Raw genomic sequence first — 13,954 nt, 5'->3', positions numbered from 1 at the left:
ATGGCACAAACAGTCCACTTCTGGGGTAGTATGAGATCATTTAGCTCTGTTCAAACTTCAAAGCACCTCCCGGTACAAGAGTCCTTCAGGGAGGGGAGGGAACTCTCCAGGGTGCTCACCCAAGAAATATCATGGTTCTTATATTGAGGGAATGTGCAATGGTATAGACAGTATCTGTGCAAAAGTCTGCATGGTGTGGGGCATCAGGCAATGTTGTTGATGTGTACAGTATGTGTGTGCTACTGAATGTTAACTGTAGTTTGATTATGTATGGATAAATTGTGTGTGTATAGTAGAGGCTGTGTGCCTCTACTGGTTAGTTCAGATCTTTGGACTTAAAGCTGTAGTGTAGGAAATACTTGCCATTATTGTAGTGGTTGCAATGGTATTAATTGATTGCCTGTGTCCCGTAGTGGGAGTTCTGGTCTGGTTTTGGTCAATATTAAGTTGTTTTCTAGGTCATTTGGTGGGGGGCACTGTTCAAAATAAATGAATCCACAAAACTAGCATCATTTGTATTGTTGACCTATTTCTTTCTTTTCAAAATCTTTTTATTTTTGTTTTATAACAGTATGGGTGTCAAGTCACATGTTCATAGAAAAAATAAAAATAAAATCAGATTTTAGTATCAGTGACTGAGACAAACGTACTGTATGAATCACAGAGATCGTGGGCAGACATAATGAAAAGACTATGTTATTGTGCAAAACATGCCCCTTCAAGACAAAAGAAAAACATTTCCTCCCCTTCAAGTCCCAATTTAGTAAAGCCAATTCCCAATTCCCCAGCCTCTCTACAAGTACTCCATCTCTGCTAACCCCCACAATCAGGGAGGTGAAGAAAGCCTCGGGTCTCCTCCGATACCCGGGCCATCAAGCCAACATCTTCTTTCCACCCGACAGTGAAAGGTCTCACTAGGGGGGCGTAACGCATGTGGAGGTACACGCTATCCCCCCACCTCCCTCTTGTTGACCTATTTCTACCATATAGAACCTTTGTTACCTTTGACCCCTCTGTCAGTCACATGGAACTATGGTTTTGTGCTGCTGCTGGCGTCATGATACTGGAACAAAATATATAGTTCCATGTGACAGAGGGGTCAAAGTTGAACAAACGTTGCTCTATATAGAAATAGGTCAACAATACAAATTACGCTAGTTTTGTGGATTCATTTATTTTTAATGCGTGGCCCCTAGACCCCCACCAAATGACCGGAACTACTTAATATTCACCAAAACAAGACCAGAACTCCCACCACAGGACTCAGGGAATCAATGACTTTGCAACCACTATATTAATGGCAAGTATTGCCTTAAGTAAAAACTGAACTATAACCCTTTAAATCCTGCTGTTTAGGGTAAGATGTTATGGAAGACAATTTGAGATTGGGAGAAGATGTTGGTATTTTTGTATCTGAGTCTCTCTAAAGCTGTCTAAGACCAGCTTTAGAGATACTTAGTTAGTTCACTTAGTTTGAGGGGGGGGGGGGGGGGGGGGAGTACTTGGTAATTGGCCAACATGTTTTATTGATATCCTTTCAAGGCTTGTTTATTCAGCTGTCATGAATATTAGATGAACATTGTTAATGATCTCACTTTCACACCATCCTATGCAGTGGAAGAGATCTCAGGGAGCTGTCCCCATTTCTCTCCAATACCAGAAGATTAAAGCCTCACTTTTCCATATAATTGGGTTCTTAGATCCTAGACTCTCTTGGTCTGAAGGCATACTCAAACATAATGACAGCCGACTACATAAGTTTATAATAAGGGACGAGCTACCTGAGTCCTTTGTTGCAGGAAATGGATGTCATCATCATCATTTTTAGACCGCGGTCGAGATCATGGATTCCACAATGCTCCACAATTCCCCCAGTTCCTGCCTATACTGAAGCACCAGTCCTTCATTGCCACCCCCAGTTCCTGCCTACTGAAGCATGTGTCCCTAGCGATGACATCAGGGAACGACAGCGTTCTACGCCTGGTCCGCCCTGAGGCAGGACTCCAGAAGAGAAGGGAAGATATAACCTCATTGTCAGCTCTGTAGCAGTGGTCGGCATACATCCAAATGGATGTAAAACTTGCTGTGTTGATTATAAACATAGATCCTTTGTCACTAGTTGAAGGTTCAAGGTTGTCTTCATTATCCCCAAAGGCAATTTGTTGTACAGCGCAAACAGTAACCACATATCCATCACACACAGAAAATGAACATTGCAGTCTTTCTATATTTGCCTATCTTAGCGTTATTATACCCTCATCAACATGTGTACCATCTGGAGAAAATGTTGGGGAAATAATTATGCACGGTCACATAAACTCCCCGAGGCTGCATACATATTGAACAATTATATCATGTGGACATGTAAGGACATGCAGTGGAGAATGTAAATACCCGTACACAACTGTTCAAGCTAGGGCTCCTGCACCGCAAACAGTGGGCAGATGCACTATACTGCCAGGTAGTAGTGATGAGCACCACTTGATCCAGGGGATCCCCACTACCTTCCTCCAGCATGAATAAATGCATGACATTAATCATCACTGTGTTTCCATAATGACAGTAGTCACCGTTTCTCTCGCTGCTGGAGCTAGTTTGTCTGGTGGGCTGTGTGTGTGTGTGTGTGTGTGTGTGTGTGTGTGTGTGTGTGTGTGTGAGATTTGAGATTGGGAGAAGATGTTGGTATTTTTGTGCGTGCGTGCGTGCGTGCGTGCGTGCGTGCGTGCGTGCGTGTGTGTGTGTGTTCGCGCGCGCATGTGTGTGTGTTACGTGTGCGTTTGCGTGTGCGTGTGTGTGTTCGTGCGCGCGTGTGTGTTCGTGCGCGCGCGCGCGCGCGTGTGTGTGTGTGTGTGTGTGTGTGTGTGTGTGTGTGTGTGTGTGTGTGTGCGCGTGCGTGCGTGCGTGCGTGCGTGCGTGCGTGCGTGCGTGCGTGTTCGCGCGCGCATGTGTGTGTGTTACGTGTGTGTGTTCGTGCGCGCGTGTGTGTTCGTGCGCGCGTGTGTGTGTGTGTGTGTGTTCGCGTGTGCGTGTGTGTGTGTGTGTGTGCGTGTGTGACTTTTACACTTGTACACTAACGTTTTTCTCCCCATTCTCCACTTTCTCTTACGTATCTCTACATTCCCCTATGTGAGAACATTGCTCTACTATATGTCTTTGATTTATACTATCCAATTGCAAACATGTGGGATGCACTGAAGTGCTCGTAATGAACCCCTATCTAAATAATTCAATGTCAATCAGTCAATAACAGGTTTATTGGGGCTTTACAGTGAACCACTCTACACACTGTGTACACTGTGTGACGTCAATTCCCATGAATTGACGTCAAATCACACAACATCAAATACAACTTCAAACATCCTGGTTCATTCACCCTTTGCGGTGTGTGTGTGTGTGTGTGTGTGTGTGTGTGTGTGTGTGTGTGTGTGTGTGTGTGTGTGTGTGTGTGTGTGTGTGTGTGTGTGTGTGTGTGTGTGTGTGTGTGTGTGTGTGCGCGAGCGCGACTGTGCATGCGCGCGTGTGCGTGCGTGCGTGCGCTTGTGTAACGTGTGTGGGAGACATCAGCTGGATGTGGAGGGTGTAGTAGGAGGACAACAAGGTGTGTGATTGATTTGCTTTTGTGTGTACTCTTGTCATGCTACTTTTATGAGTACCAGACTTTCTCACAACGATACAATGAAAGGACATTTTACCAGTCCTCACACGTCTGTAGAAGATCCTCACAAGAATGCGTGCCAAAGAAAGCGGAATGTGTGTAAAATCTATAATAAACATCTAAACCAGTTTTGCCTTTGAAACTAATAACCCTGATTCCCTGCTGAACTGTGTGTGAATGTCAGATCAAGGTCTCAGTGGAACCAACGTGCAAAAAGTCATTAATGGACGGCTTGCAATCAGACAGAGCCTCATACATCAACATCAACGCTCCTTGTCAATGACATGAAGGAGGACCTGATTGATCAGAGAAGGTTATACAAGCATAATTGTGATTAAATCTAGTTTAAATGAACAAGGTTTGAGTTTATACCTCCTTATAATCTAGCCAGGCTCATCTATGCTACTGTCCCAAGAGCCTGCTGTGAGACTGTGTGTGCAGTGCATGCGTGCGTGTGCATGTACAGTATGTAACATTGCTGTCATAGTTGCAGCTGTGGGAGAAAATTAGAGACATCGATGCCCAGACTCTAAATCAGTTCGATGGTTCAAGGGCACTAGAAAAAGTTGCACAAGGAGGCTGTCATCTCTGTGCATGCATGTGTGCGTTTCGTGCATGCAGTTTACAATTTAGGCATTTAGCAGAGCTTAATCCAGAGCTTTTAGACTTTTAGATTTATAGTAGGCAAGAACAAAAACAATACATCGAATACATAAAAATAGTCATCAAGACTCATACGTAAACAGTGGAAAATCTATATAATACATGCGTGCGTACAAATGTGTGTTTCGTGCGTGCGTGTGTTTGTGTCTACACATGTGACATGGGTGTTTGTTGTATGTTCCTCTGTATTTTGTATCACAATTCCACCATCACCTGCTTATAAGAAAGAGCCATAACAACAACTTTTGTACTGTAATACAAAAATAAGCATTTTCTGCTTATTAGACAGTGCCAATGAGAAGAGAGACAGGATAGGAGTGAGAGAGAGGGAATGACAGCAAAGGTTCTTGGGTCCATGAAGCCTGGGCCCCCGGCAGTGGCATGCCTTGATATGTTACGCGCTCTCCCAGGTGAGCTACTGAGGCGCCCTAGAGAGAGTGCCTACTCAAACTAAACATGCCACTCAGGGTGTAGTGAGACTACATGCAACATAAATGGACAATTGAATGACATACCACATTACACAAGGGGATTGTGTCATTAAAAATGACACAATCCCCATAATCAATTTCATGCACACAATGAAAATCACCCGCCCACTAACAGCCTGCTACAATAGGGTCTCCTAAGAGATGAATCAATGGAAGATAAGTTGCTTTTTCTGGCATGGTCTTATTATGTAAGTTGTCATGAGTTTACCGGTAGTTTGAAATGCCATGCATTGCGGCCACCTGCTTACCAAAAATCACACCCGTGTGAACTGAGTGGTGTAAGGTTTTATATAGCATGATCAGCTGTGGTCTGACGTAATGTCTGACGTAATGAAATCACACCTGGATGTGATTTCACAACTGGCTTTTTTTGTGCAGAGAAAATGACCACGGTTGCTACGGTCATCCAGTTCACCCGGGTGTGAAATTATTTTGAACATAGCAACCATGGTCATTTTTTTATGCACACAAAAGCCAGTTGTAGGAGTGGTTTACACCACTCAAAAATACAAGCATCTTTGAATTATTCCCAGAGCCTTCCTCTCATCATAATGAGTGTAATAGCAATTTAAAGATATTTAAACACTAGTTTAAATAACTCATTGAGTTCTACTGGTGCCAAGCCTCAATAATAGGGGATTCCCTGTCTCTGCCTCGCTAAAAAAATAAAAATAAAAATAAATTAATTAATTATAATACAATTGGATTTAGATGAATAAATGTGCTCTCTACACACGCAGAGAGAGCACATTTATTCATCTAAATCCAATTGTATTATAATTAAGGAGATTACCTTGAATCACTGAACAGATTGTCCAATATTCCCCCAGAGACCAATTAGTGTGTAGGAATTGAACAGTGACAGTGACAGAGGAGATATTGGCAATGTGCCTTCATGTGAAGGCGATGCCTCTGTCCTTGCCTCCATCCATCCGCTTTTGGATAATTGTGCCTGCTGAGAAACTGAGAATTTGGGGTCAGCACCTTTGTCACAGTTTGTGTGATTAGTCACTATAATGCAGAGTGACAGGCTGCAATAATACCAGCAGCTGCATTGCCATTGATTGTGTGTGTGTGTGTGTGTGTGCGTGTGTGTGTGTGTGTGTGTGTGTGTGTGTGTGTGTGTGTGTGTGTGTGTGTGTGTGTGTGTGTGTGTGTGTGTGTGTGTGTGTGTGTGTGTGCGTGCGTGTGCGTGTGCGCGTGTGCGTGCGTGCGTGCGTGCATTTGTGTGTTTTGCGTGCGTGCACGTGTGTAATTACTATGCCATGCCGTGTCTGTGCGTGCATCTGTGTCCACCATGTCTAACCATGGCATGGAAAACCAAATATCTACCACTCATTCAAAGGGGAATCCCTCCTAGTCAAGGGATATTCAGCCAAAGGAGGATGTCCAATTTGTTTGTTTTTCCCACGTGGGGTTTGAATCCAGGGCGTTCCATCGTAGAACTGCATGGGCAGTGCGGTAATACTGGTTGACTTCTTTGCCCAACAGAGTGAATATCACTGACATAATTCTCTCTCTCTCTCTCTCTCTCTCTCTCTCTCTCTCTCTCTCTCTCTCTCTCCAAGTGGGATCCCCGGGAAGAAGTGTGGAAGCATCATCTTCACAGCTGAGGAGCTCAGTAACTGCAGGGTTGGTATCATTCAGACTCAGATGACACATTGCTTCTCTGCTGCTATACGCACAGACACAGACACAGACACAGACACAGACACAGACACAGACACAGACACAGACACACAGATCAGTAACAAAGTGAATAGGACCGGGACCTAGAAGATTTCAGTCTGAAACCAGCACTGTCCGATTTGCAAGTTGATAGGCAAAGTGCTCAACCCTACTAGGCGACTTCAGTCAAAGTATAGATACTCCTGGTCAAATGTTACTCAACTACAAAGGTTTCTGAGTCGGTAGGGTAAAGCTGGACTTATCACGATTCAATTTATCCCCCAAGTAAGCAGGCCGGCTCAATTAGCGCACTGAAAAATGTTAGCACTTTCAAATCCGGGGTAGAAGAGGAAAGTTACTTAGTGCTGCTTTAAAATGTATACATTTTAGTAGCTATAGCTACTAACATTTATATGATGTAAAAAATATATTATTAATAATATTAATAATTTGTCTTTGAAATGTAGTGGAGTGGAAGAAATAAAAGTCAAAGTACAGGTACTTTAAATACTTTAGATTTACTTAGTTATTGTCCACCACTGCTAATTGGGTGTGAAATGAGTTCTGATCATTCATCATCATCAACATGATACGTGAAAGGGCATTCTCAGCGAGCGTCAGCATTGGATGACCGACGTAGAATGACCCCCTGACTTCGATAATTAATTTAGGTAAAAAATAAAGTATGGTATGTACGGTACTCATAGAAATGTGTCCTTTTCACCTTTTCAGTTCATTTGTCAGCGTCTGTCATAACAACGGAGAAGGTGATTTACCACTCAAAGTAATTATGACAGATACTCATGAATTATTCAGGAAGTAGTTTTTTTCTTGCACGGTGGGTAAATAATTAGACTCTCCCAATCAAAGGGAGATACCACAGTGTGCACACCACACACAAACATGCATTCTGCACTGGAAATGCAATCACAATGTCGCACATATGCACGCACATATGCACGCACATATGCACGCACGCACGCACGCACGCACGCACGCACGCACGCGCGCACACACACACACACACACACACACACACACACACACACACACACACACACACACACACACAGTTCTCATAGATATAAACTCCATAGCAGTGAATTAAATTATGAGGTAGGCATGTTATTTTGTTCAATATGGATTACATCATACATATGGATGTGAGGAGAGTTCTGGAGTCTATATGGCATGGCAAGTAACATTAGCCTAGTGGGTCCCAGATATTTGCTGAGTGTGTAGCTTAAAGCAGACATTCACATTTAGTATTAATGGTTCAATGGGCACATTCTGTGGAGAAATACGCCTACGAAATTTCTCAATGGATTGGTGTCTGTGTGAAACACCAAACATTTGTCAATGCAACTATATATTCCTCAAGGCCAAGAAACCCATGCTGACTTGTGAGAGACCCCATGGGCGCCATGCTTTAAAACGTGAATAGAAATAGGCCCAGTTGTTCCACTTCCAATTAATATTCTACATTTAGATCTCTTGATAATAACCAAGTCTAATGTAATGTATGAGATTGAGAGATCAGGATTTGTTTTTTATTATAGTATTGTACTATAACTCTGCAATATTGTATAATTAAAAATGTCACTTAATATTCAAGGAGTGGGAATCGACAATCCTCAAGTATGAAGTATGAGGAAAATGGTGTGCTTAGTGTTTAATCAAATGAGCATGCCTCAGGATTAAGACTTGGTATGCAATTACTGTACATATTGGAATTTGAATTTGAGTCAAATAAGGTTGGTTTCTTAAAATGTTCACAAGCCTTATTACCCTGTCTGTCTATTTTCACAAATGAGATTAAAAATAAACCTTTAGAACATTTAACACTATTAATACTTAAATACTTTTAACACCATCAATAATTAATACTATCAACATTCTAAGCATGCCCACACCGCTTCTTCAGAAACAGTATTTTCTAAGTAGTTATTATTAATCATGAATGATGTTTTTAATTTGCCACATTTATATTACAGTTATTTCAGATTATAACAAGTATAGTGCTAGATTCAGTTGTATTCAGTTGTATATTCAGCTTTCTATTGAGCTCAGACACTAATTCTTAATTAAATGCTTAACTTCATGGTAACCAGGAACTATATTTGTCTTGTTCTCACAGGATATAGCTACCATGCAGTTGTGTGCCAACAAGCTGGACAAGAAAGACTTCTTTGGCAAGTCGGATCCCTTTTTGGTCTTCTACCGCAGCAACGAGGATGGGACGTAAGTGTGTTTGTGTGAGTGCAAGTGTGTGTGTGTCTTCATTTGCAATATACCGCCCATCTGTCAGTTGTTGAGCCAAGTTCAGTGTGTTGGCCTGCTGGCCACTATATGGACAACAACACCAGTTTCCAACAGCTACTGAGAAGCTGCTAGCTCAACACAATCTGCTCTTTGAGGAGTTTTTAAAGTGTGTGCCCATCATTTTACAGCCAGCTGTGATTGGTACTGTATGGGTACACCATTTATGTACTGTATAATTCATGCCACCTGCAATACCGGGTTGATCCAGGGTATTTGAGTGAAAAAGGCACAGCCATCCAGATGGGTCCTATTGCGTTTGTCATGTTCACAGTGTTGAACGATGTATTCTGTGTGCTTGCAGGTTCACCATCTGTCACAAGACCGAGGTGATCAAAAACAACCTGAACCCAGCTTGGCAACCATTCACCATTCCTGTGCGAGCCCTCTGCAATGGAGACTTTCACAGGTAGGACTATGCAGAGAAGTCAGAGGGAACGTGGAAGTGGTTGTGGTTGAATGCCTATACTCATGCATGTACTGTACTGTATATGTAGCCTTTATAAACACAAATGTCTCCATCCATTGATACATAAAGAATGTGTTGTGTTACTTGCAGGCCAACTAAAACAAGAGATCAGCACAAAGACATATATTTATCTTATTCATGTCTGTCTGTTTCTTCCTGGTAGCAGCATGCATGTATGAGCTAAGTGGCACTAAAAATCAAATCCATGTAATTACTTATTGGGCCAATTAACTGATCTGATGCCATATTGCAAACTATTTTTATGTTCTACGCCTGTGTGTGCAAACACCAGCCGCTTCTAATTATGCAAGAGTGATTATGTCTCTGGGTGTGTGTTCATTTAACACTGAGCATTTAGCTGGGAGCATGCTGGGAGCTGCTGTAAGTGTACTGGTCCGTGGTGGTCAGAATAATGCCAGCAGTCGGCCGTGCGTGCTGTGTCAGGCCAGCACTGGTGTTATTGGAATCAACACGGAGGCAAGCCCCTGAGGCACACGCACACACACGCACACGCACGCACGCACGCACGCACGCACGCACGCACGCACGCATATTTTATCTTACTACTTGTTCATTGTTCTTCATTATTCTTGAATTAGCTACCTACTCTTATCTGAATGTTTTCTGTGTTTAATGCCTACTGTCTGTCTGTCTGTCTGTCTGTCTGTCTGTCTGTCTGTCTGTCTGTCTGTCTGTCTGTCTGTCTGTCTGTCTGTCTGTCTGTCTGTCTGTCTGTCTGTCTGTCTATCGTGTTTGTTATAGTACAGTTGTGAAATTGAATTTGTTTTGAAGTAAATCAGACTTTTATGCAATCAAAATGTATTATCAACACCACCATAGCCCTGTGTATTTTCATAATCTTATAGCATTCCCAAAACAATTATTATTATCATCAGGTTGGATAGTTAAATGCATTTCGCCTCTGGACAGCCGCACCCGAGAAAGACAGTGAGAGTGAGTGTGTGGGTGAGAGGGAGAGAGAGAGAGAGAGAGAGAGAGAGAGAGAGAGTGCACTAAGTGACACTTCACAGTTATGTTATGAACACACGTTTTACAGTCATTTCAGGTCAAAGAACGTCACAATTGATTGAACGTGAAATAAATAATTTTATTCATAATGGTGGATATGCTCCTCTGGAGAGTTTTGTTCCCATATGATTTGATCACTTTGGATCAGTTCCCTCCTCACTGTGCTCAGCTCAGTAGTCAAGCCACTTTGCAAAGAGGTGAAATGGAGAGAAGCAGACATTCCGCAGCTATGGGGAGCAAGATGCTTTGAATTCATATATTAAAGTTTAATAGATGAATTCAAACCATATTCATATTAAGCCGGAAGAATCAAACACTGCAGACTCGGGCTGTCAAGCTTTTTTCATCAAACGTGGCAAAAACTGATCAAACTGAAAAGATGTGATATTTTTTTTAATTGATATAAATTCATTATTATCTCTATGCATTTTCTTTCTTTTATAGTTGTCATGATTGGAGACACAAGATATTGATGACGCAATACTAATGTGACCATCAATGGCTAAATTCTACATTTAATTAATCTCATTCAATAGTCATTCATTAGTGAAAACAGACTCTTGGAAGAAGGGTATATTTATTGATTGATTGAATACTTTATTAACAGGCATTGGGCCAAGCCCCTATAGGGCCTAGGCTTTCCGTTTCCATTGTGGTCCTCTGCATAATATCGGAATTGGTCAGAATCGGTATCTGCAGTCGGAGATCGGATATCGGTCATAATTTCATAATTGGTGCACCCTGTTGATAACAATTAGTAATTGTTATCAACATTTAGTAACAATTAGTAATTGTTATCAACACCATGATAACCAATAGTAATTAGCCTAATTTCCGCTGTAATCTGAAGACTCACCTCTTCAGACTGCATGTCCGTAACACTTGACCTAGCCTTGACGACCATGCAGTCTTATATGCAAAGGTATCAGATATTGTGTTTTTGATGATACTGTTAGACTGATGCTATAGGTTCTTGATTTGCCTATACAGTATGATCCTAGTTCACATTTGCATTTGATGTACTGTATGTGTTTACCTTGTTTAATTGCTAGTAAATACCTACATTGTAAATCGACTCTTGAGCCATATCTTGTGTCACATGATGCACAGCATCAAAAGTTGTTCAATATAATATTCATGTCACAGTGAGGCTCTCACTGCGAGTGAATGTTAAGCATCAAATCAGTGTGCAGAGTGCAGTCCAACAATTTAATTTGACCGGCTAAATATGTTTAGGGTCATGATGGTGGGTGACTCATGCTACATTCTCATTCACTTTAATTTTCTGTCCATCTGCTTCACTCCTTGTCTTTCTCTCTCTCTCTCTCTCTCTCTCACACTCACACACACACACACACACACACACACACACACACACACACACACACACACACACACACACACACACACACACACACACACACACACACACACACACACACACACACACACACACACACACACACGATGATGCACAGTTTGCACACACTTGTATGAGTCTCACCTCTCTGTCTCTCTCTCTTGTCTTCCCTTCTCACCAGGACAGTCAAGGTGGATGTGTATGATTGGGACAGAGATGGAAGGTACTATTCTCTCCTCTCCTCTCCTCTCCTCTCCTCTCCTCTCCTCTCCTCTCCTCTCCTCTCCTCTCCTCTCTACAATGACAATAAAGAGATTCCAATTCTCTCCTCTCCTTTTCCTGCCACCTCCCATAAGACACCGTCTACGTCTTCATTTCCTAACCAGACAAAAATCTGCCTCAAATGTCACACATTGTACTTTCTGACCATAGCTGGGCATCCTTTTGGTCATATATTAGGCAGCTGGTGTTAGGAAACAGAAAGGACTCCACCTGCCCAGCATCTGCAGGGAGATAAATTAAACCAAAGCCAGACAAAGGGTTACTAGTAAGAGGACAGCTATACTGTATATATTTTGTAGAGAAATCCTCCTTTCGCTTCTTTTTATTGCATCTTTTTCTTTTCTCTATATCACTCTTTTATTCCTTTATCACTATACTCTATCAGTATTCTGCCTATAGTGCCTATGGCTATTTGTACCGTTCACTCTTTTCTCTCTGTCCTTTTATTTTCCTTTCATCTCTTACTTTATGTCGTCTCTCTGTGGGGTTGAAGATGCATAGTGTGCCCCTGGAGAATCCCCCTCTAAATACCAGCATCATCATGACAACAGTGCCGTGCAGACATTCTGATCTGCAGGGCATGCATTAAGCTGAAATGTGCACATGCACGTTGCACGCGCGATCACGCGTGATCACGCACATCGTGCACGCACGCCCATGCACACAAGCATGCGCGCACGCACGCATGCACGCACATGTTCCTTCAGTAAAAAAGAACCCACTAGATAACGGCATGGCTGCACATAGCCTACTTGCAGTAGCTTCAGTACTTAGAATTTACAATTTAGGCAAAGTGTGAGTTCTAAGTAAGCAATAAGTATTCTTTTCTTGTCTTTTCATATTCTTTGTTTATTGTCCATGTTGTACTTGCTTGGGGCTCCGACAGCCGCCAGGAAACACCTCATCATGAGCCTTGATCCCCAAGCTCTGAGACACCTCAGGCGCTTGCCAGTCCACATTAGAGGTGTGGAAATTAATTCATTCTAAGATGCGATGTGACCGTGGATGATTCTGCATGGACTTATTGAAGCTGGCTGGGGGAGGCATTCTTGGGTACGGGGACAATAGTGTACCACTTGAAGCAAGTAGGGACCACGAAAAGGCCAAGGTGGAGAGGTTGAATAATGATGTTGCCATGGGAGGTCAGCGCAGATCTGGATGATCTCCTGACCGGAGAGCGGCTTCTTTCCTGACGTTCACCCCTTTTCAGCATCCTCCTCACGTCCTACTCTATGTATGAGTGAGTGAGAAAGCAGCATCTCATTCTGTATGATGACAAATGGAGCTCTTCCAAACTCAAAATGGCTCTCTCCCATACAGCCATGACTTCATTGGCGAGTTCACCACCAGCTACAGGGAGCTATCCAGAGGCCAGAGTCAGTTCAATGTCTACGAGGTACAGTAATAGTGTATAATGCATGACAAAAAAGTGACAAAACAGATCTTATCAAAAGTCTGCTTATATTATACGTATCACATACTGTATGATGAAATAAACTGAATTCTTAACAAGGTAATGCAATCCTACAGTCATGACACATGACAAATCCATCCCTTCACGGTAGTATGACAGGAGAATACTGATCACACAGATCATCTTAGTTGTATTTATTCATGGTGCTGTGCAACCTGACATTTAGCTGCAACATGCCTCTTCCTCTGGGTTCTTGCTCACTCCAATGAAAACATTATTGTATTGAAATGTCAGTTTTTTCTCCTTATAATAAATTGCAGTCCCATATAAGGATATTATTATATAAGTATACTGCGGCACAGAGAGACAGACAGTCTGTGCATGTGGATAATATGTGTACATAACATCCATTTATTTCATTTTATTTCACTCCCTAAATGTGTTGTTTTGAAATAAAGGTTCTGAATCCTAAAAAGAAGGGCAAGAAGAAGAAATATATCAACTCAGGAACGGTAAGGATCATACAGTATAGCTTGAAGTGAAATGTCTGTCTTATTCTAGATATGATTCTCAAAGTGTTGTTTGTCATATGTAATAAACGAAT

General features: G+C 42.2%; 1 protein-coding gene across 3 annotated transcripts in view; it reads left to right on the top strand.

Annotated features, from left to right (window-relative positions):
- The window catches only part of LOC306929799 (copine-9-like), a 92,319-nt gene that overhangs the window by 54,628 nt on the left and 23,737 nt on the right, over window positions 1–13,954 (top strand). For 2 of the 3 annotated variants that reach the window (XM_079510476.1, XM_079510477.1), the window contains 6 exons: window positions 6,378–6,441; window positions 8,615–8,718; window positions 9,101–9,205; window positions 11,836–11,877; window positions 13,257–13,332; window positions 13,809–13,862. In XM_079510476.1, coding sequence (XP_079366602.1) covers window positions 6,378–6,441; window positions 8,615–8,718; window positions 9,101–9,205; window positions 11,836–11,877; window positions 13,257–13,332; window positions 13,809–13,862 — 445 coding nt within the window. The remainder of the gene's footprint in view (window positions 1–6,377; window positions 6,442–8,614; window positions 8,719–9,100; window positions 9,206–11,835; window positions 11,878–13,256; window positions 13,333–13,808; window positions 13,863–13,954) is intronic. The other variant, XM_079510478.1, reaches the window with a different exon arrangement.

This window comes from Electrona antarctica (genome assembly GCF_951216825.1).
Source record: "Electrona antarctica genome assembly, chromosome: 9".
Classification (NCBI taxonomy): domain Eukaryota; kingdom Metazoa; phylum Chordata; class Actinopteri; order Myctophiformes; family Myctophidae; genus Electrona; species Electrona antarctica.
The sequence above is the reverse complement of the archived record's forward strand: the minus strand, read 5'-3'. Positions and strand labels throughout refer to the sequence as shown.